This window comes from Lactuca saligna, chromosome 6, assembly GCF_052625555.1.
Source record: "Lactuca saligna cultivar CGN05327 chromosome 6, ASM5262555v1, whole genome shotgun sequence".
Taxonomy (NCBI): domain Eukaryota; kingdom Viridiplantae; phylum Streptophyta; class Magnoliopsida; order Asterales; family Asteraceae; genus Lactuca; species Lactuca saligna.
In genome coordinates, this window is record NC_136422.1 from 37,613,488 (window position 1) to 37,636,946 (window position 23,459).

The following is a 23,459-nucleotide window of genomic DNA, read 5'->3' on the forward strand; positions in this document are numbered from 1 at the left end:
TGGTGGTGATGATAGATCGTAGCCGAAAAGTTTGAAAGGGTTGTTAACATTTTGGTTTAGAGCATTTTGTTTAGAAGAGTTTTGATTGTTGGACGAAGACATTTTCTAAGAAAAAGTTGTTGTTGAGAGTGTATAGTGTGATGATTTTTTGGAAATTTGATTTGTACATACAGTAGATTAAAAAAGAATAAAAAATGAAATGTGCGAAACTAGCCGTTGCCGACCGTTTGGCAACGTTCCAAACTTAAAATCCCCACAAATATCAAACTTTCGCCAACGGTAAAGGACCACTTGCGGTGCTTCACCGACGGTTAAATCCCCTTCACGGCGCGGTGTTCACCGGCGGTGAAGGGGGCTACGTCGGATACCGCCGGTGGTGAAGGGGGCTACGTCGGATACCGCCGGTGTCCCGTTTATGATACCATTTAGTCTTTATAGTAAAAAAAAATGGAAAACAATCATATAATATACCGTGTTATAAGCGTTGAAACTCACTAAAAGCTATAAAATATTTAATATTTAATAAGACACATCAAATACTAAAATATAGTGATTATATGATAACTAGAGGTTCACAAACAAGATCGTTTTTTTATTTTGTAAAAAAATCCAAAAAAGACTTGGCATGTTTTCAATAGAACCTGTTATCCGATTATGCTAAGAACTTTAAAACAAAATATAATAATTTGACTTTTCAAAAACTGAACAGATTCTTTATAAGTTTTTAAAAACCAGATAAACCGAATCCATAACTGATTATCCAAATCCCATAAGAAAATTATATCAAAATCCGGTTTACTTTTAACCAAACATCCGATCAACCAGTATGGTTGTAAATATTTAATTCCAAAACAAAGTATTTTAATTTTCATCAAAGATCATTTCTAACACTCTAGATTACTCAAAGTCGATATTAATTCCAATATGAATCAATTCCCTTATATATGGATTGGATTCCATACTGGGCCTTTACGCTACCCACATCAACCACACAACATGTAGGCCACCTACCAAACTAGCAACTCTATATCTCAAATCTCAAAAGTCACAACAAAAAAATATTTATTTTTTGCAGAAAAAAAAAATACATATATATTAGTAAACACGAATACTCACACATCATAATATGAGTTTTAAGTCGAAATATTATGGGTGATTGTAAAAATTAAAAACTCTGGTTTGTAGAAAAAGAAATACATATATATTAAACATTTGACACGAACACAAATCCCATTAATAATAATCAAACATAATCACCAAGCATTCACATGGCTTTTTTTTTTTCAAGGCAATCAAACCATTAAAAATGTCATCTATTACAACACCCGTAGTAGTAGTTTCCTTCACCGACTAGAAACAAGTGCCTTCCGGGGGTTGAACGAGCTTGCGATTGTGGGGAGACGCCATCTCTTTCTTCAACCGAATCAATATATCTTCCATTGTGTACTCCCTTTGCCAATTCCCCAATATCCCAAACTTCTTTGGTTCCACCTATTATCCAGAAAATTATTCAACTTTTATGTATCCACAAAAAGAATTAATCAAGAAGTTTGTGTTTGTTGATTTGACTGGACAAACTTTTTAGGGTTATTTTTTTATGATGGCGAAAAAGATATTCAAATCTTTTGAGACAAGGGACACAGAGCAAGTCCATGTGTCAAACCTTTTAGGGTTATTTTTTTATGATGGCGAAAAAGATATTCAAATCTTTTTTGAGACAAGGACTCAGAGCAAGTCCATGTGTCTAACTTTTTGGACGAGACAAAAGTTGCAGTTTTTTACAAAAATTGCAACTTTTGTCTCACTGGAAATAGCATTCACGTCTTTTAAGACGAGCGAGTGACTGAGAGCAAATCTCTATCCCACTTTTTTAAAAAGGACAAAAAGGGTATTTTGGTCTTTTGAGATACGAGATTAAGAACAAGTCTTTATGCCACTTCAAATAGCAAAACAAAAAATCGCAACTTAGCAAAACAAAAAATTGCAACTTTTGTCGTATTGCAAATGGCATTCACGTCTTTTAAGATGAGCGAGCGACTGAGAGCAAGTCTCTGTCCCACTTTTTTTAATAGGACAAAAAGGGTATTCGCGTCTTCTTAGATAAGAGATTAACAAGTCTCTATCCCACTTTTTTAAATTTGACATAGACAAGAGGCTCAATCCCGCTTTATAAAAATTTACAACTTTTATCAAGGCATTCACGTCTTTTGAGACAAGAAAATGAGAGCGAATTTCTATCGCACTGAAAAGGGCATTTATGTCTTTTGTGACAAGAGACTATGGGTAAGTCCGTATCCCCTTTTTTTTGGATGGGAAAGAAATTGGGACTACGAGCAAGTCCTTGTCGAACTGGTATTAGTCCAATGCATGTCAAATGCAGTATCTGTGTAGCATATCAAGATTTGAGATTTTAAGTAAAGTGATATATAAAAGAAATCATGATTGAGGATATGATGATGCAAATGATAATGTTTTTTTTTTTACCACTCCAGTTTCATGGTTGACACAAGTCATGTTAACCCTAGAATGGAAACGAACAGTAGGAGGCTTCTCAGGGTAATCTTTGTCACAAAATAGCTTCAATTGGTAGATGCGCCCTTCATGCACAGACTGAAAACCCACAAAAATAAGGTTAAATTCGACATTTTTCTTATATTTTGAGATTTATTTAAGTTGTGTAATAGAAAGAAATGAACGTATTACGCTGTATTACGCTATAATACGATGGAAGATTTAAAAACAAGGTTCATTACTGTGGAAGAAGATTAAAAAAATGAAAAACTTGATTACATTGTGAGGGCCGATGATGGTGCCAGTCCAAGAACGCATATAAATATCATCACCATCATCCATTCCATAGCTCACAGTGCCATCTCCGATACCCTTTTCTCCACGCTCAAGCTCCTCCAACAATCTGAAATTTCGAGGCACTGGAACAAAATTCATACATCCATTGATCACGATTACGGTTGAAACAATAGAAAAGGTTAACAGAATGAAGGAGGAACAAGAACACCCCCAATATGGTTTTAAAAATTTCGAATTTGAATCGGGAATTCATCAACAAAAGAATCACTGTTAAACATCATAAACCCTCTACATCGAAGTTCCGATCGAGAGTAAAATCATCTAAAACACATAAATTAAACCCTATAGATATAGCAGGTAGATATCGCGAACGAACAACCATGTGGGTCATTTGACCTAGGGTTGTCGAAGTTCAATGCAATACCTCAAATTCCTAGTTACAACCCCTAATAGAAGGATCAATCTGCAAGGTTATTAAAGCAATCGAAGATCTCGGTAGCGTAAAGATGAAATTTTGCGATATAATAAGTTGATTTGGTCAAACCCAAAAGATCGAAAGAGATTTAGCATATGTTTGGTTCATGAAACTTACCCACGACACTCGATCCTCCTGAGCCAAGCGCCATGGATTGGGTATAGAATACGGGATCCTTTTTCGGCTTGCTGTTATATGAAGAAATCGATTTGATCGAAGGAAAAACGCGATGGAGAGAAGGAGAGGTGGAGGAAGAAAGGGGAAACAGGTGAGTGGGAATAAAGATGAACAAAAATGCTCCCTCGTCGGCCCAAGAGAACAAATTAAATACTCCCCACCGTATACGAAAACTGCTTTCTTTTCTAAAAACAATTATTATTTATATTATAATTTTAATGGTACATATCATATAGTTATATACCATGGTTATTAAAGTCTAGATTTTTTTTTTGAAACAAAAATTATTTATTAAGGTAATTAAATTTCAAAATTATTCAAAAAAATATCGGTACAAAAGATATTAGTGAACTAAGTCTTTATATACAAAATAACATCCAAGTACATGTTTTGTTCATATTACATCTTATGGTAACGGATTGGGAAAATGTCTTAGTGATATGTTTTAAATTATACATATTTTAAGAGATATATGTTATATTTTTCTGTATCTTTTAAAGAAAGTAGCATCCCATTTTCTAGAGAAGGTGGGCCAAGACTTAAGGAAGCAAATAAGGATTTTTGTAGCAAACCCTCAGCCAGTGTGGCTAAGGATGCCTATGATGTGGCATGATATTTATCGAACGCGTGTTTTTGAGGGTCACCACGACATGGCAATGGATAGCCACGACGTGGTGCCTGCTAAGACCCAAACCTATGTATTTTTAGGGTTTCATCCATATTTAAGCATCTTAACCCCCATTTTAGGTTATCTTCTTCAGCTTTGATCCCTTCATTTCGAAACCCTAGCCTCTCTCCCATGGAAATAAGCTTGGTGGCTATATCTTGAGGTTGTTTGCTCCATTTAGTGAAACTTGAAGAATAAGGTGGTTCATTTTCATGCAAGCAAGGAGCAAGCTTGTATCCAAGATCATCTTCATATTTCTTAGTTATTGAAGGTATAAAGTTCATATTATGATCTTTGTGTTTATAAAGTTAGGATCCTTATGAGACACAAACTAACAGATCTAAAGTGATTCTAGGTGCTGTTGTAAAGAAAATAGACAATTATGAACTTAATTGGAAATTCCATTGCTTGTTAGGAAAATACTGAAATCATTTGGAATCTATTTGTGTATCAAATGAGTTTAATAGACTTATTAGATTCCTTATAATCAACTAGATGAGATATGAGTGGTTTGGATGCACAGTGAAAAAGTACATTGTCAAAAAAAGAAAAAGGAAGAAGCAACTCAGCTCACACGCACGCATGAAAATCTCACGTGCCCACATGAGGGTCCAAATGTTAACTTGCTTGTTTCACACGACTAGAAGGATTTTTTGCCCATGTGGCCACATAGAAGTGACGACCATGGACCAAAACTTGTAACGACCATAACATTTGTATTTGAGCTCTAAATTAGTCCTCGTTTTTTTCCTACAATTTATATTTTAACATGAATTATGTTTTGAAACAAAATAATTTAAGATTTGGAATTAATAGCTTAATAAGTGACCTGATTGAATACTTAATAAGATTTTAACGCTCCTAATGATGCTTATAAATGACACTGAAATCTTAAACAATTCTCAAACAAGGAAGGAGGTATTAAAAGCCTAGATTTGGATTAAGGTGAGTACATATCCATAATACATGCACCCTATTAATTATTTGATATTTTTTAAAGTATTATTGATACTTATATGACTTGCTTGCTATATGGCATTTGGCATATATATGTATGGCGTCAAAAATTACTTTTGGGACATGTTTTGGTTTCATAAATTTTTTATAGTTTGGCCAAGTGATTTTAGATCATCCTTACTTGTGCATTACATGCATGATGGGTTATGAGAGTCCTAGTGACTTGTACTACGAATAAAGGGTGAAATTCACCATTGAAGGATATGGTATCATGGATTGAAGCAAAAGCTTTGGGATGGGCTTCACAACACATTCCATGGAATTCATGTTTAATGGTTATGCGTCTATTCTATTTTATTTCGAAAGGAGGTTGACGGTTAGTCACCGGAAATGGTTTAAGCATGTAGCTTATTCAGAATCTTCCAATCAATTGGACCTTTAGTTGAAAGGAATGTTTTGGGAGAGTAGTTGATTGAGTTTAGGTTAGTTTCATATACATATGCATATTTCTTTATGAAACTTGTACTAAATTTGTAGTTTTGCCATTATTACGTTGAAATGTTAGGATATAACATCCCTAAGTTCAGGGTTATTTTAAAATTTTTATTTATGCTTATTTTAAAACAAGAGTATCTTTTTTGAAGAATATTATTATGGAATTTGTCCCAAAATTTTTGATAAATATATTATCAAAGAATTTCTGAAGAAATTTATTTTATTTATATTAAAACATTGGGATGTCATCGTCAATACAGAAACATAAGTATAACGAAATATTACAAGCCTTACAATAATTAAACTAATGACTTAATACTCCCTGAATCTCTCAGTAGAATGTATCTTTCGTATAGCTACCAGTGATACAATAAAATGAGTGGGTCAGGTTGGGAAACTTGTTGAGTACATACGAATTTTAATCCCACAATATATATATATATATATATATATATATATATATATATATATATATATATGTATATATATATATATCAATTTCACCTCATATAAACAATTTTACTCCACCCTGTCGATCCTTACAATGACACAATCCATACTTTCAGATCTATAATTAGAAGTTTTACCTAATCCACACTCGCGGATCAGGTTTGTCTAATCCATGCTCTCAGATCAATGACAAATGACTATGCCTACTCCATACTCTTCGACTATGGAAAGAATGACTATGTCTAATCCATGTTCTCAGATCAATGATAAATTTTAAAGTTCTACCATCCGTGTATATCCCATCCGTACTCATAAGAAGATACTATCAGATATTCATCTTAATTAATCATGGTTTATTCTGTATCCTAAATCATAATATATTATCAGATATGCTCTTGACATGAATTTAGGAAATATCAAATATTTCACACATAAATACATTTAATACTTTAATTAATAATTTTATTAAAATCATGTTCATGAAAGGGACTATGCACTCGCTTGATAAAGTGACGACTCAAAATTTGGGCAGTACTTCGCTTCTAGCAACTGTCTTTTCCTTTGACCTAACCTACCATTATTATCTCTAAATTTTAGTCTAATATTTATTGCGACTAATTATTGGTCAAGGTTTTATCATTAACTCAAAGTCTACTTTCATGATCTATCAAGTAAGGTACAAACTGTTGGGTTTTGAGCAATCTAACACTTCCTAAGTGTGCATGCAACCCTAATAAACCTTGGATCTATGTTTGTCTAAATACATGCAAAATAATAATTTTCCAAGGTTTATAACCTATCTAACATGGCATGGGGAACATTTCAACATAAAAGAGTTAGAAGAGATTACATACCTTTTGGTGAGTTTGGTTCTAAGGAGTTTGAGGGCCAAGCACCAATAGTGTGAATGCCTCAAATGGAATCACAAACACCACAAACTCTTGGAAAACTTTGAGAGAGTATACACCTTGTATAGAAATCGGCCACACACATGCACACACACACTAGTTCACTAGTTTTCTCTTAGGCTTCATTTCATGCTCCATAAGCATGCTTATATAGTATGCATGGTTAGGGTGAAACCCTAATAACCCATGTCTTTTCCTTTTCCAAGGATCCATGGGTTAAAAGCTCCATGGATCATCCATGGACTTCCACATAAGCCTAGCCCATTAACAAATGAGTATTAGCCCACACTATATAAAACAAATAGCCCATAATTTAATTAGTATTCCTTTTAATCTCTAAATTAATCCATAATTAATTTAAGACTAAAACTAATTAAATAACGTAACTTCATATTAATATATTATAACTCATAATATATTAATAAACATATGTGTATAACTCTCATAAAATTATCCATAATAGTTTGGATGAGATGCAACCCAAATGGACCATGTCGGTCGGGTCAAGTATATACCAAATAAGTTATGGACTTAGACACCTTATCCAACAGACTCCCACTTGGATAAGTCTAATAACTATATTTGCCTATAACTTCAGGAACCAACCAACAATCGTAGCTCTCGAAAACTCCCTCGAACAATGAAGACTCTGTCGAACTATGAAGCGCCATTTTAGATAAGTGATCACATAATCCTCTGTTCTCATGATATCAGCCGGACAAACACATGGAACTATGTCTTGCTTATTGTCTAGCAGTTGTTTCTCGATTTTCCGATTTGTTTGACGAAGAACTTCACTGAACACATCGGTTTAGTTTTGACCAGGCCTGGTACATGGGTCAACACAAAATCATCGAGGGGCCCAGATATCGCTTCTATTTCTAGAAGGAACAGATAAACTTCGACTGATATGCTTGTTCTACTACTTATTGAATTGTACACAAAGGCACGTTTTATAACATCAAGTTACTGATGCGTTTACGTGCAATCAATGCACAACCAACTCATAGGTAACAACTCATATCTCTAGGTTTAAAGATTTATATGATGTTATCGTCTCACGATCACTCGAGATAAATTCCATGAAGTGATACAAGTGAGCGTGGGTTTATACCAATACTCATAACTTATGAGTACTCATGAATGTTGCAGCAACCATTGCCATGTCTAAACACCTTTAAGGCATCTACAAACCCAATTCATGACAATCTTGATTCATACCTACTTCCGACGTATGATCGATTGTGGAGGTTTGAATAAATTAATTATTCTGGAAGTCAAAACATGCAAAACTGAAACAATAGTAAATAATTGACAATGATAGTAACACTTTACTCATAAATAAATCACAAATTTTATTCATCATCAAACGTCGATTACATTTTACAAGTTTCAGGAAAACTATCTAATCTGTAAAACTAATATCGTCCCTCAGCCCGATGCGTCTCGCATGCTGAAAATGCTTAACCCTCGTCAGTCCCTTCGTAAGGGGATCTGCAGGATTCTCATCTGACGATATCCTCCTTGTTACAAGGAGTCCTTCTTCAATCTTGTGTCTTATGAAGTGATATTTTCTGTCAATGTGTCGGGATCTGCCATGATCTCTTGGTTCCTTGGCTAAGGTAACTGCACTATTGTTGTCACAGAAAATCTCTATAGGTTCCTTAATAGTTGGTACAACTCCAAGGTCTCCGATGAAGTTCTTTAGCCATATCGCCTCCTTCGCTGCTTCACTCGCTGCTATATACTCTGATTCACAAGTCGAATCAGCCACCGTCTCCTGCTTGGAACTCTTCCAAGAAATTGCCCCTCCATTTAAGGTAAAGATCCAGCCCGACTGAGAGCGGAAATTATCCCTATCAGTCTGAAAACCAGCATCACTATACCCTAATATTTTCAAGTCATCACTGCCACCAAGGGTAAGGATCCAATCCTTAGTCCTCCGCAGGTACTTGAGAATGTTCTTTACCGCGGTCCAATGAGCCTTGCCAGGGTTCCCCTGATACCTGCTGACCATGCTCAAAGCAAATGCCACATCAGGACGGGTACAAGTCATAGCATACATGATCGAGCCAACTGCGGAAGCATATGGTAATTGGCTCATCTCAGCTAACTCTGCCTCTGTACTCGGACTCTGAGTCTTACTCAGTTTGGTATTGCTTTGGATCGGTAAATCTCCTTTCTTGGAATTCTCCATGTTGAACCTTTTCAACACCTTATCCAAGTATATACTCTGACTAAGTCCAATTAGTCTTCTACTCCTTTCTCTTAATATCCTTATTCCTAGGATATAGGTAGCCTCTCCTAGGTCCTTCATAGCAAAGCACTTCCCAAGCCAGGACTTAACCTCCTGCAAGGTTGGGATGTCATTTCCTATGAGTAGTATGTCATCCACATACAGTACCAAGAAGCTAACTATACTCCCACTAGCTCTGACATACACGCAAGACTCATCTTCGCTTCTCAAGAAGCCAAACTCTTTTACCTTCTCATCAAAACAAAGATTCCAGCTACGAGATGCTTGTTTTAATCCATAAATGGATTTCTCAAGCTTGCATACTCTATTAGGGTACTCTGCATTGACAAAACCCTCTGGCTGATTCATGTACACATCCTCAGCCAACTTTCCATTAAGGAAATCGGTTTTGACATCCATTTGCCATATTTCATAATCATGAAATGCTGCAATGGCTAACATAACCCTAATAGACTTAATCTTGGCCACCGGCGAGAAGGTTTCATCATAATCAACACCTTGAGTTTGAGTAAAACCCTTCGCAACCAGTCGAGCCTTATAAGTATGCACTTTTCCTTCCATGTTTGTCTTCTTTTTGAAGATCCATTTGCACCCGACTGTTTTACGGCCTGGTACATTGTCAACCAAGTTCCAAACTTGATTGTCATACATGGACTATATCTCGCTGTCCATAGCATCCTTCCATTTAGCAGACTCCGGGCCTGCCATGGCTTCCTTAACACTGCTAGGTTCATCCAAATTTACTAGTGTACTATCACTAATAAACGTATCACCTTCCGTAGTAATATGAAAACCATAATAAAACGAAGGTGTGTTCCTAACCCGTGTGGAACGTCTCGGAGGTACAGACTCGTCAGCTGGATCAATAGGAGTGTCTTCCTCAGGTTGATTGCTAGTGTCTGAGGTTCCTTCACCAATTGATTCTTGAATTTCTTCAAGATCAATCTGCCTCCCACTGTCTCCTTGGCTTATAAATTCTTTCTCGCGAAAGATCCCTCTTCGTGCTACAAAGACCACATTCTCACTGGGTCTGTAGAAGAGGTAACCGAAGGATTTCTGTGGGTAGCCGATGAAAATACACCTTTCACTTCGGGGTTCAAGCTTATCATGAGTTTCGCGCCTCACGAAGACTTCGCAACCCCAAATTTTGAGGTGGTCCAAATTGGGAACCTTCCCAGTCCACATCTCATGAGGTGTTTTGGTAACCTTCTTTGTAGGGACTAGATTAAGGATATGGGCGGCAGTCTCTAAGGCATACCCCCAAAAAGAGATTGGTAACGAAACTCGACTCATCATAGAGCGAACCATGTCCAACAAGGTACGATTACGCCTCTCAGCTACACCATTCAGCTGTGGTGTCCTGGGAGGAGTCAATTGTGAGACAATCCCACACTCCTTAAGATAGTCAAGGAACTCGGTACTAAGATACTCACCACCTCGATCGGATCGAAGCATCTTAATGTTCCTGCCCAATTGATTTTCTACTTCCTGCTTGAATTCCTTAAACCTTTCAAAGGTTTCGGACTTGTGTTTGATTAAGTAGACATACCCATATCTACTATAATCATCAATAAAAGTCACATAATACCGATTAGCATCCCTTGTGGCGGTTTTGAATGGCCCACATACATCAGTATGTATTAGGTCCAACAAACCCTCACCCCTCTCACAAGTTCCAGTGAAGGGTGATTTTGTCATTTTTCCAAGTAGACAAGATTCACAACTATCATCTGATTTAAGGTCAAATGATTCCAAGACTCCACTCTTTTGGAGTTGGCCTATGCGTTTCTTGTTTACATGTCCAAGATGACAATGCCACAATGATGCTTTATCTAGGCTAGTAGAAGAATCAATATACAACACATTATTTCCTAAGTTGTCTACAATCGACACAGTTTCATACACGCCATCACAAGGTAATGTTTTAAAATAAAAAATATTATTAAAGAAAGCATTAATACCACCACATTCATTATCAAACGAAAAGGTAAAACCTTGTTTGTACAAAGCATGAAGAGAAATAATATTCCTCGCCATTTCAGACGAGTACACACATTTATTCAAATCTAATTTTAACCCATTATTAAGCAACAAAGTATAAACTCCAATCTTGGAAACAGGTGAAGCCTTCCTATTCCCCATGATTAAGTTTATCTTCCCGTGCTCCACATCCTCACTTCTTCTTAGGCCCTGCAAATCAGAACATATGTGAATACCACATCCTGTATCAAGCACCCAAGAGTTAGAATATGTTGAGTAATTAGACAATATAGTGTAAATACCTGCATAGGTGGGTTTCACTTTCCCATCCTTTAGATCCTGCAAGTACTTAGGGCAGTTTCGCTTCCAGTGTGCCTTTTCATGGCAATAAAAGCATTCAGCATCCTTTGGAATGGCAGAAGGAGTGACAGAACCGTTCTTAGTCTTTGATGAGGAGCCTTCAAGAGACTTTCCCTTGGTACCCTTCGAAGGGTGCTTCCTCTTTTTCCCTTTGCCTTGCCCAATAGCTAAAACAGGGGTAGAAGTTGGAGTAGGAGTAGTAGAGGTAACAACCGCTTTACCCTTAAGACCGGTTTCAGCGGTCTTCAAGAGTCCTTGAAGCTTGCTGAGGGTAACTTCCTTCTTGTTCATATGATATGTCATTCGAAAATGATCATAACAAGAAGGCAAGGAGTGCAAAATGATGTCAATTGCCAACTCCTCGGGGATGTTAACATTCAGCTTCAGCAAACGGTCCACATACCTTTGCATCTTTTGCATGTGGCCCGTGACGGATTCACCGTCCTTCATGCGGGTAGTTATTATGGAGGAGATTATTTCATACCGCTCCCGACGAGCACTCTGATGGTACCTTTCCATCAGGTCTTGGTGCATCTCAAAAGGGTAGAAATCTTCATATGACTTTTGGAGCTCGGCTGTCATCGTGGCCATCATGATACATGCCACCTTAGTAGCATCTCTCTCATGAGTCCTGAATTCAGCGATCTCCTCAGGAGTAGCAGTAGACTCATCAAGTTCTTTTAACTCCTTATCGAGGACATATTCCTTGTCCTCGTAACGAGTAACCATCCTGATGTTCCTAATCCAATCCATGAAGTTGGAACCATCAAAGATGACCCTTCCACAAAGATTCATGAGAGAGAAAGAACCAGTTGGGTTAGAGCCTGAAGCATTAGTGTTGGAAGACATCTGAAAGAAGAAAGTAAGTTTAGATTAGATATTTAGGATCCTTAATAAGACACCCAAATGTAATATTAAGGCTAGGATCCAATCAAAATATATTACACTTAGAAGAGGGATGCCGTAATCTAAGTAATAATATATTTGAAAGGTAGGTGAATGACGATTCACCAATTTCCACCATGAAAACGAAATGATTTATTAGGTTTAATTGGATTTGAAATTCCTAGATTCTTTTGAGATTCATTAAACTTTTCAATGGCATGTTTCAATCTCGATTGTGCCCTTCAAGTTTTGTGACTGGGATGCCGAGGATCACAAAACAAGGTGTGAATAACCATGCTAATTCACTTGGTACTCTTAATATTATCACCTAATCAATGTGCCGGTTAACCACACACGCTCCATTGATCTGTGACAAACATTAAGTCACCCTTCGTGATCCTTACTAGTCCTAGTTAGTGTGCCGGTTAACCACACACGCTCCACCAACGACTTAGTAAGGTACAAAGTGTGAATTCCATGGATTAGCACCATGTTCACATTTTCCTAAAATAACTAAGATTGGGAATTTAAAAGAGTTTAGTTACTTTATAATATTCATTATACTTTTAATGAGGATTTAAAGTCATTGTTCTATCCGTTCGGCTAACGACCCTCCACCGATCAAGCAAGCGGTGGGTGAGAGTATACACCCATTAAGTCGCCATTTTATAGGCAACAACCTTATACCCACCTTATAGACCGGCTTCGTGAATGAGGCCTACTAACGGTAAAACGACTTATTCTTATACATATATATAATAATTAACCATTAATGTTATAAATAGTATAAGGGTTGAATTTTAACTATTAAAACTCTAAGGTTTGGAATTAAAGTTTATTAAAGTGTGTGAAACTTTACAAATTCCAAAACTTGAGGGCAAGTTTTGTAACTTTGCAAAACTCTTCATTTCATAACTTATGAATTAAAGGTTCATAAAAATGAAGACTCTTCATTTTCATGTAACTTATGTGTTTTAAGTGTGTGTTAAATGAAAGTGACCTTTGGTAATCCATAACTTGAGGACAAATTATGGACTCCATTAAAACACATAAATGATAAAGAATTAATTCTAAACAATTCAGCAAATAATTCCTATCATTTTCTAAATTCATAAGAACATGAACATGATCATCAAAAATTCAAGAATTATATGAACACATAAAATCATGGAATTTTGATATATGCTATTGTAAATGGATTAGGACAACCATTACACCAACTAAAATAAGTTTTATAACATCAAAACAATTTAGGGTAATGTTTCTAGTCCATTTCCAGCAGCAAAAGTCGAGATTCTGCATTCTTTCGATCCTACTCGTCGAGTGCGCGAACTTACTCGCCGAGTAGGTTGAAGTTTGCCTTGGACTCGTCGAGTCCCCCCAATGGACTCGGCGAGTCCACCATGCAGACAGCAACGATTTCGACTTTTTCACTATTTTGCATCAAGTATCAAACAAGCAAGCCTAGGCTCTGATACCACTGTTGGGTTTTGAGCAATCTAACACTTCCTAAGTGTGCATGCAACCCTAATAAACCTTGGATCTATGTTTGTCTAAATACATGCAAAATAATAATTTTCCAAGGTTTATAACCTATCTAACATGGCATGGGGAACATTTCAACATAAAAGAGTTAGAAGAGATTACATACCTTTTGGTGAGTTTGGTTCTAAGGAGTTTGAGGGCCAAGCACCAATAGTGTGAATGCCTCAAATGGAATCACAAACACCACAAACTCTTGGAAAACTTTGAGAGAGTATACACCTTGTATAGAAATCGGCCACACACATGCACACACACACTAGTTCACTAGTTTTCTCTTAGGCTTCATTTCATGCTCCATAAGCATGCTTATATAGTATGCATGGTTAGGGTGAAACCCTAATAACCCATGTCTTTTCCTTTTCCAAGGATCCATGGGTTAAAAGCTCCATGGATCATCCATGGACTTCCACATAAGCCTAGCCCATTAACAAATGAGTATTAGCCCACACTATATAAAACAAATAGCCCATAATTTAATTAGTATTCCTTTTAATCTCTAAATTAATCCATAATTAATTTAAGACTAAAACTAATTAAATAACGTAACTTCATATTAATATATTATAACTCATAATATATTAATAAACATATGTGTATAACTCTCATAAAATTATCCATAATAGTTTGGATGAGATGCAACCCAAATGGACCATGCCGGTCGGGTCAAGTATATACCAAATAAGTTATGGACTTAGACACCTTATCCAACACAAACCAGGTAGGTTCCTATCCGAAGTAGGGTCCACTTGGTATACGAAGTATAATGTTTGGAAATCTCACTTTAAACACATCACTAAATCAAAGCCTAGACATCATCCCTGTAAATAGATCAATCAATATAATGACTTGGAATCACTAATAAATCTTTTTTATAGGTTCATAATAACGATAATGAACTTAATCGTAAGTTATACTTAAAGTATGGTAAACATAACTCACTTACAAGGGAGTTTAGCGAGAAACCGGGTTCTATGTGGGCAGAACTTCTGAGCCGAAAGCTCTTTTTCTCGGGGCCTTCTGGCGCTTCGGAACTTGCTACTAACAACTAGGAGGTGCTAGGGAAAGGCTTAGAGGGTTTGGGGGTGTTTGGGAGAGAAATGGGTGAAAAGATGTGAGAAAAGAGTGAAAAACGCTTTCTATTTATAGGCTGTCAGCACCGAGTACGCTGAGCGTACTCAAGAATTATGCTAAGAGTAATGGGTTTTTAAGGGTTACACTTAGCGTACTAAAAATTACGTTTGGCTTAATGTGCCACGTGTCACGATCTCGTGTAAAGTCGTGGGGAAGAAGTAGTGGCTCAGTTCTTGCCACATGTCGCACGCTAGTTTAGTCTAAAAGGTAATCATCTTCTAAAATCCGTAACTTTTGCATACAAACTTCATTTTTAAAGTTCTTTATATCTACATGTAGGTAGCAGCGTGATCTACAACTTTTGTTTGGATTCCATTGGCTAATTTTGACTTTATTTTTAAAGTTATATTTTAGCAGGTTTAGACAGTTAAACTCCGTCAAAAAATAATAACTTTGTCGTCCGGTGTCCGTTTTTGGCTGTCTTTATACCGTTGAGCACCTATTGACGAAATCTTCAATTCTTGTTTAAGTTGTGTCGGCTAAAAATCGATCGATCTAAAATTCGATTTCTAGGCTATGTACTGATATGTTAAATCTTAGAAAATTCATAACTTCCTTAAATGAAATCAGATTTGGACGTTCTCTATATGCATGCTCTCAGTTTAACGTCTACTACGACTTTCGTTTATGTATGTAAGGCTAAAAGTATTTTGTCAAAAATTCACTTTTACAATACGCGGAACCATGCCGGTTTAATCATGAAAACTTCGACGGGTCATAATTTCTTCGTTATAAGTCGGATTTCAATGTTCTTTATATATACAAAATTCTTGTGACATATACTATACTTTGGTTAAGATTATTTATTCTAAATAATCTTTTATCAAAAAGTCATTTTTAACGCTTATTATCTCTAAAATGATTAGTCCGAATCTACGATCGCTATATAGGAAACGGTTTATGATACAATAGAATGATATCAAAATGTTTTCAAAGGATTTTAGAGGAATTGGTTTTGAAACAAGGATATGGTTATGAAAGGCTTGTTTTTTTTTTTGAAAAAATTATTTTCAAATAGTTTTTAGAATCTAAAGTTGGGTATCGGGTATTGATATTCCTAATTACATTCTATAGTTCGATTTCGTTATTACTCACTAGGCTCTCCAAGCCTAACACATAATTTTGACATGTAGTCGCATGTGAAAATGAAACTTAGGATAATAGACTAGTACATTTAGAAGGCCATGTATATATGATTCATCTTAAATTTATGTAATGGAATTTCCATCTTCTAGTATAACCATTTGTCTCCACATTCGAATAATGGTACTGGCAATTTTGGTAGACCTACGACCCATATAAGTGTCTCCCCTCAATAAAAGAGATATATGGTTTTACCTTATTAAAACAAACTGGGAAACTCTTAGAGATGTGTCGATCACATGCTCGCCGTATGAATCCCTTCCATAATAATGATTATTAATAGGGATAATAACTTGATAGGGTAACATACTTTTTGAAATGTACACATTTAGTCCTTATTCTTTTTTTTTTTTTTTTTGTAAAATAAACTCTTATACTTTATTAATATGTACACATTAGGTCATTTTCACCGGATTCTACAGGTTTTGCTGACGTGAAAGGGTTTATTTTACAAAAAATAAAAAGAATAAGGACTAAATGTATACATTTCAAAAAGTATCTTACCCTATCAAGTCGTTTTCCTTTTCTTTTATTTTGTTGAAATGAAATACCCAGGTAGCATCCACATATCCACAATGAGATTTTTCCAACTTTTATTCATCATGAAAAAGAGGGAGAACCCCGATCTCCGATGACTCATTTGTGTGTTCCTACACATCACTGGTAGCAAGGATGAATGATGACAAAAACAACAAGGTCGAAGGGGGAGACAGGAGGAAGTAGAGACGGTAGTTGGAGGCGAGAAGCTGCTCTGGTAGTCCCTTCGTCGATTCTTTCTTCTTTTTCTAGAAACATATCTCAAAGATGGAGGTAAAGAGAGACAGATTGGAGAAACACAACATGTAAAGGGTGTTTGGATGTTGCTGTTCGACCGGAAGGAAGAGATACGAGAAAGAGAAGGGTCACCGCCCTTTTCTTGTTGCTGGAGGATCACCCACCTCTGGTGATTAAGCTAATTAATTGCTATTTAGTACCACTTGTGCTTCCACATCAGCAAAACCTGTAGAATCCAGTGAAAAGGACCTAGTATGTACATATTAATAAAGTATAAGGGTTTATTTTACAAAATAAAAAGAATAAAGACTAAATGTGTATAATTCAAAAAATATATTACCTTATCAGGTCATTTTTCCTAAAAGAAAATTCGTATATGACCGGTATACCGGGTATAGCCGGTCACAAGGATTGTATTGTTACAAAAAATAAAGTATAAGGGTTTATTTTACAAGAAAAAAAGTATAAGAACTAAATGTATACATTTCAAAAATTATATTCCCCTATCAAATCATTTTCCCTTATTAATAATAAAAAAAAAATAGGAAAAAAGTTCACCTTCACGTATTAACCAACAACAGACACAAGTTTCAACCTCAAACAAATTTTCGTTGCTTTGGTAGTTATTTTTCCATTTGCAGTTATATTTTTTAGATGATTATTGAAATTAACAACATTTTAACTTTGATCCCCTTAGGAATCATAATCCACTTTCTCATCTTACCTTTGTAATATTTTTTGAATTTTTGAAATATATGTATCAGGAACAAAATATGGAAACGGTTCATCTACTAATTGATTTTCAAATTCTTCCACTTATCCCAAAGAGTCCTCACATTTAGTATTTTCCACATTATCACCCTTCCTTTGATGAAGAACGTATTTATCGAGAATTATTAGGGATCACACACTAATATCACCAACAAGTATAACCATCGGATTTTCATTAACAATAATATTTTCACTCCCAGATAACATCACATACAAAATCCTAACACAAATCTTCTATTCGATAATCTCCTTGAATTGAAATATTTGGTAACTAAGAATTCTCCCCACTTTTGACCTAGAATCATAAAATTCTTCGTAGACCACAGTTCACGTGAAACTCCATTAATGTATAACCAAGCAATCCTATCCGAAGGAACTAAACCTTGAACCCGAGGAAGGACTTCACTATAGGCATGAACAAAAAGATCGGTCCCTAAAAAATAATGAAACAGAACTAGAACAAGAGTACGGCGAAAAAAGGGTCTTTTGATACCACTCTAAAAAGATATGACTGTTTCAAACTGGAATGATCCGAAAACAACACAAAACCAGTATATATAAAAAAAAAAAAGAACGGTCACAAAAAGGATTAGAAGCCAAGTTTTATATATGTATCATTTTTTTTGTTGATCATATATTAACCAACTTCTTCCTTCTTTTTTCTTAAATTTTAATGCATCATTTTTCATAAATTTTTTGTTTTGAACAGATGGAGTAAGTGTTTAGAAGTTAGTATTACATAGTTTTATTCACACATTTCGAGAATGATCCAAGACAAATTCAAAACCACTATTGTAAGGGTCTACTTCATTAAACCAATAAAGATTACCCAAATATTGTTGAATTAACACACGAGTTCCATGAGATTGGAACTTGCATCAACACCCACAATCCTCCAACATATTTAGCATTTATATCTATAAAATATCAATGGCGACAAATGGAATAAATGTTACACAATGCTGGTAACGTCTTTAAGTGTCTATTCATTCTCAAGTTGTTTAGGTAAAAAAGTCCCCCTCACAAACCGAATCTCATCTCAGTTTACAACAACCTTAGATCCCATACCTATCGATTTGTTAACTTCTCCTGTTCTCCATGAACCACACTTGCATAAGATCAAGGAGCCCCCTATCATTAACATTATGATTAGAGACTTTCCGGTTGATTCTTTTTATCACGTTTACCTGGGATCGAAATTTGTCTACCAAACCTTGCAGAAAACCAACAAATGATAAGGATCACTCCATATATTACCCCATTAATGCTTTCGCGAATTCATTACATTCATCTACCTGCAAGAAGCTTACAAAGTTGAATTATTTCCCACATTTGTTCCTTTTTAATGCCAATACAACATCATTAACAACACCGTAATTCTCACACAACGTCCATAAAGATCTAGACCCTCAATACGCCGAAAATTTATAACATATAATGTGTACCAAATCGTATTCACATAATTCAAATTCAATTCACCTTATTCGCCATAAAAAATCCATAAGTACTAAAGAAAGGAATAAATTCAATAAAGTACGTATGATGTGAAATTACCATTTTTTTCATAATCCACGCATGTAACAGTTTTGGATTCACACCTATGTTCAAGCTAAAGATTTAAGTAGAAAAAGAAGGATAAAAGGGGAATCGTCATTAAACATCATATTTCATCACAGAAAAAAAAAATACAATAGAAGTAAACATCACCGATAAAAACAGGAAAAAGAAATAGAATTATAAAAGTAAAAGAAAAAACAAAACTTCCCACTAATTCTAGACGTCAATGACATTTTTTTTTTTTTTTTTTTAAACGGCGGCAAAATATATTGATAAAACTAGCAAGCTGATGACATTTAACTTAACTAAACTAATTTCTCGTTTCTTTGATCGGTTTGTCAAGAACAACATCAAGCAGAACTGTGCTCTTGCATTTAGGGCACTTAGGGAAATCCTGAGCAAGCATAACGTACATGAGACAGCGAGGACATCCGGCCAGCATCATCGACGTTGTCTCCGGGCTGCTTGAGTACCGGAGCTCCACCTCATCCTGAGCAACCTCCAATGACACACATGAGTTCGTCGGAGATACAGTGATTGGAGACGACCGATTGGGTGATTCCGTCACCGGCCATTGAGTTCTCGGCGGGGATAAGTTGAGTTTCATGTCAAGCTTCAGTCCGTGTCCTCCATCAGTTCTTCTGCTCATCTTTCCTGGCTAACTTTCAACCGCTCTTGATCCTCTTGAAGATGGAAGTCAATTCCCTGAAAATCAAAGACAAAAAGATATTAAAAGGTCAAACCTTTGGTCACTAAACACCGTCATCATGACAACCCATGATCATAGTACATGTGTTCACCTTAAAGCTGATAGCTTTTTTCTTTGTCAAGCACAAGAGAGAAAGTGGGGAGAGATTATGGTGGTGATCAAGAAGAGCAGCACCAGAAGTAAGGTGGTTTGTAGTTTAGCGGATGCAAGGCCATTTATAAGAACTCGGGGGTTGAGAGAGAGAGAGAGAGAGAGAGAGAGAGAGAGAGAGAGAGAGAGAGAGAGAGAGAGAGAGAGAGAGAGAGTAATAAATGATCAAGAAGGGTATAGAAAAGGGATATAAGTAGTAAATACTGCAATTACAACAAATTGATGGCCAACTCCTTCACTGTTTTAGGCATTTGTCGTTCATGTAATTAATCAATATTTGTGTGCAATTATAACTTCCATCAGTCCATGTGTCATCTTTCTTGTTTGTTAAGTTCTTATGTGGCTCTTTCTATTGTTTGATTTGTTTAGCTTCCTTCAAATATGTACGCTCTTTCTATTGTTTGATTTGTTTAGCTTCCTTCAAACATGTACGCTGGCTTGTTAAATTTTAATCTTTAGCTTCTTTTAGATGGTTGGGCTCTTCTCAGGGTCGGTCCAAATATATACGGGCCTGGGCGAAAGGAAAAAAAAGGATCCTTAAAGACAAATATAATAAAGATTAAAAAAATATCATTTATTATTCACTGTAAAAGTGTTCAATTAGCAATAACAAGCAATCCAAATTGTTTATCTTTTCAGCTAGTTTGAGTTTGAACCAACTTTAGGCTCTAAAAATCATTTACGTAATAATTTATATATATATATATATATATATATATATATATATATATATATATATATATATATATATATATATATATATATAGCCCATAAATTTTGGGCCCCCTGAAGACGTGGGCCCTGGGCGGTCGCCCGGGTTACACACCATCTGGACCGGCCCTGGCTCTTCTTGCGATTCATCGTTTTGTGTTCGTAATATTTGTATATGCTTATTTTGTTTAACTTCTTATTTGGCTCTTTCTCTCTTATTTCCCTTAATTTTTTTGTTATATGAAATATATGTTTTTGTTTCCGAAATCACGCTTGAGTGTCGTTAATCAAATCCTGGGTTTATGCTTGAGAAAGTATCATATCATTCATATAGCATCTATGAATCTATGACATGTAACAATATACTTTATCTAAGTTGCGGTAAATAAATAGCAAACGATAAAAAGAACCCATTTTACTTATAGAGTTATATCATAATTTTGAAAACTTTATACAATAGAATTAATTCTAATTTTCTATTTGATTTCTTACTTTTGTCAAACCATCGGTTTCAGTTGGTTTTATTTTGCCTTTTGTTATGCAATAAGTGAATGAATACAATAAAACGACATGGAGAGCTAACAATGTTCGATGGATGTAATTTACGTCCATTGGGCCTTCTATTAGCCAACTCTATTCAAGAGTGATGTACTCGAATCCCTCGCTACAAAGACATATACTTGAAATATATATACACATACACACATTTATGGGCCAAGTTAAGTACTTATCCAGGTCACTAAAATTGAAGTCACATTCTAACAATCTCCATCATCACTTGAATGTCATCGACCATCAAGGATTCCCAAGAATCATTTTCTTCCTGTTGGTTTGGCCCAAATTGACTTATTTCCTATGAATATTCACCAAGTTCAAGCAATGCTAACTTCATGTCGGTAGTGCCTTTATCGACTTGTCTTTCAGATTCTCTATAGTACCTATCTACTCAAAAGAGATACATCACATATGAAATTCAAAATGACATGTCTTATCATGATAGATAATATTTCCTTGTTAGAGTCAATACACTTTAACTGTCACAATAAAAATAGGTTTCCAGTTCCACCTACAACCCAAGACTCTAAAAAAAGACTATGTATCCATGTGCATTCATTTATCCAATCAGTTATTTTATGTAATTTTTCCAATAATTATTATAAAATAATATTTGTTAATGACATATATGATCATATAGTTACTAATAATTGATTATTTATAAAGTAATTTGATTATTAATAAATATTATTAACACTTGTATTTAATTGGAAAATTATTATTTTTTTAAAAATAATATTTTTACGACTAATTGATAAATTATTATTTATAGAAAATGATAATAAAAGAGAACAAAGCTAGTTATATTAATATCGTATGAATATATGTTATGTATAATTTATTTGTACACTTTAAGTAAATATCTAGTTGGTATGTAACTAATAGTTATGAATTTGGAGTATAACACACACCACCATCACATCCTAGATGATGGCTAATTTTTTTTCAAGAGGAAGAAATGGAGTGTATTGTTTACTTTTTTTTTTTTCATCCGATATTTCTTACATGACACTACTTTGATTTGATTAAATGCATGGTGCATTAATATATGTAAGATAGTATATAAATGATTGTAAGGGTGAAAAACAAACTAGTTTTTCATCTTATATTCGTTTCTTTTTGAGCTACAACCGAGAGCATAAGGTTCTATCTTCTTCCTATATGTCTTGCAATTTGGTGCATGATTAAAGGGTTTATAAGTTGCTTCTCCTTAATAATTATTTGATATATGTCTTAATGCTTAAAAACAAATTATATACAAATTATGACTTGCATCTTTTAGTGGTTTACTTTTGTTTGGTGCATATCTCTAGAGAGCTTATGCTTTGAAGCGTCTTGTTTCACTTCATCAACTTCCAATCTCCTATGAGAATCAAAAACATCATAGGATGTAATAGTTTTCTTTCTATGGTTTATTTAATCTTTCCATTATTGCAAAATGATTCATGATAGGTAATGGTTTTAAGTTTATTCATAATTTTAAAGCTTCTGTTCTCGTTTATAGTGTTTTTTAGAAACCAATTTTTGAATAAAACCCAACAAGTGGTATAAGAGAAAATTCTGCAAGTTTGGTTAGATTCTTAGATTATTTTGTATAATCTTTGTTTTCGGAAAATATTGATGATTTTTTAAAATGTTTATATTTGTTATTTTTATGACTAAAAGTTTACAAATATCTTTTTAGTCATAAAAGTTGTCTTAGAAAAACAAAGTGTTGTTTTATATGAGTTTGAGTGTATCTATATATATATATATATATATATATATATATATATATGTGTGTGTGTGTGTGTGTGTGTGTGTGTGTGTGTGTGTGTGTGTGTGCGTGCATGTGTGTGTATGTGTGCATAAACTAGCCATGAATCTATTGTGTTGTTATATGTGTTGATTTGTTAAAATGACCGTAATATTTAATTATTCATATGATATGTAATAATTAAATATATAGTTTTCATTTTTTTATAAGTAATAGAGTAGCTGTTAGAATAGTTTAC

General features: G+C 34.9%; 1 protein-coding gene and 1 pseudogene across 1 annotated transcript; both read right to left on the bottom strand.

Moving 5' to 3' along the window:
* Positions 1–1,178: 1,178 nt before the first annotated feature.
* LOC145000504 (ubiquitin-conjugating enzyme E2 variant 1D) lies at positions 1,179–3,593 on the bottom strand. The gene is made up of 4 exons (XM_078959736.1): positions 3,401–3,593; positions 2,791–2,930; positions 2,485–2,610; positions 1,179–1,491 (listed from the first exon to the last, which is right to left on the bottom strand). The coding sequence occupies exons 1-4, from the start codon at positions 3,432–3,434 to the stop codon at positions 1,351–1,353; spliced, it is 441 nt and encodes a 146-aa protein (XP_078815862.1). The 5' UTR covers positions 3,435–3,593; the 3' UTR covers positions 1,179–1,350.
* Positions 3,594–19,650: 16,057 nt separating this feature from the next.
* Positions 19,651–19,989, bottom strand: LOC145002456 (protein GL2-INTERACTING REPRESSOR 1 pseudogene; annotated as a pseudogene).
* Between the last annotated feature and the right edge of the window lie 3,470 nt (positions 19,990–23,459).

Coding starts and splice junctions, on each gene's coding strand:
- LOC145000504 (XM_078959736.1), bottom strand. CDS start 3,434: ATGGCGCTTGGCTCAGGAGGATCGAGTGTCGTGG. Junction 2,931..3,400: donor AGGAGGATCGAGTGTCGTGG/GTAAGTTTCATG, acceptor ATTTTGTTCCAG/TGCCTCGAAATTTCAGATTG. Junction 2,611..2,790: donor CCATCATCGGCCCTCACAAT/GTAATCAAGTTT, acceptor GTGGGTTTTCAG/TCTGTGCATGAAGGGCGCAT.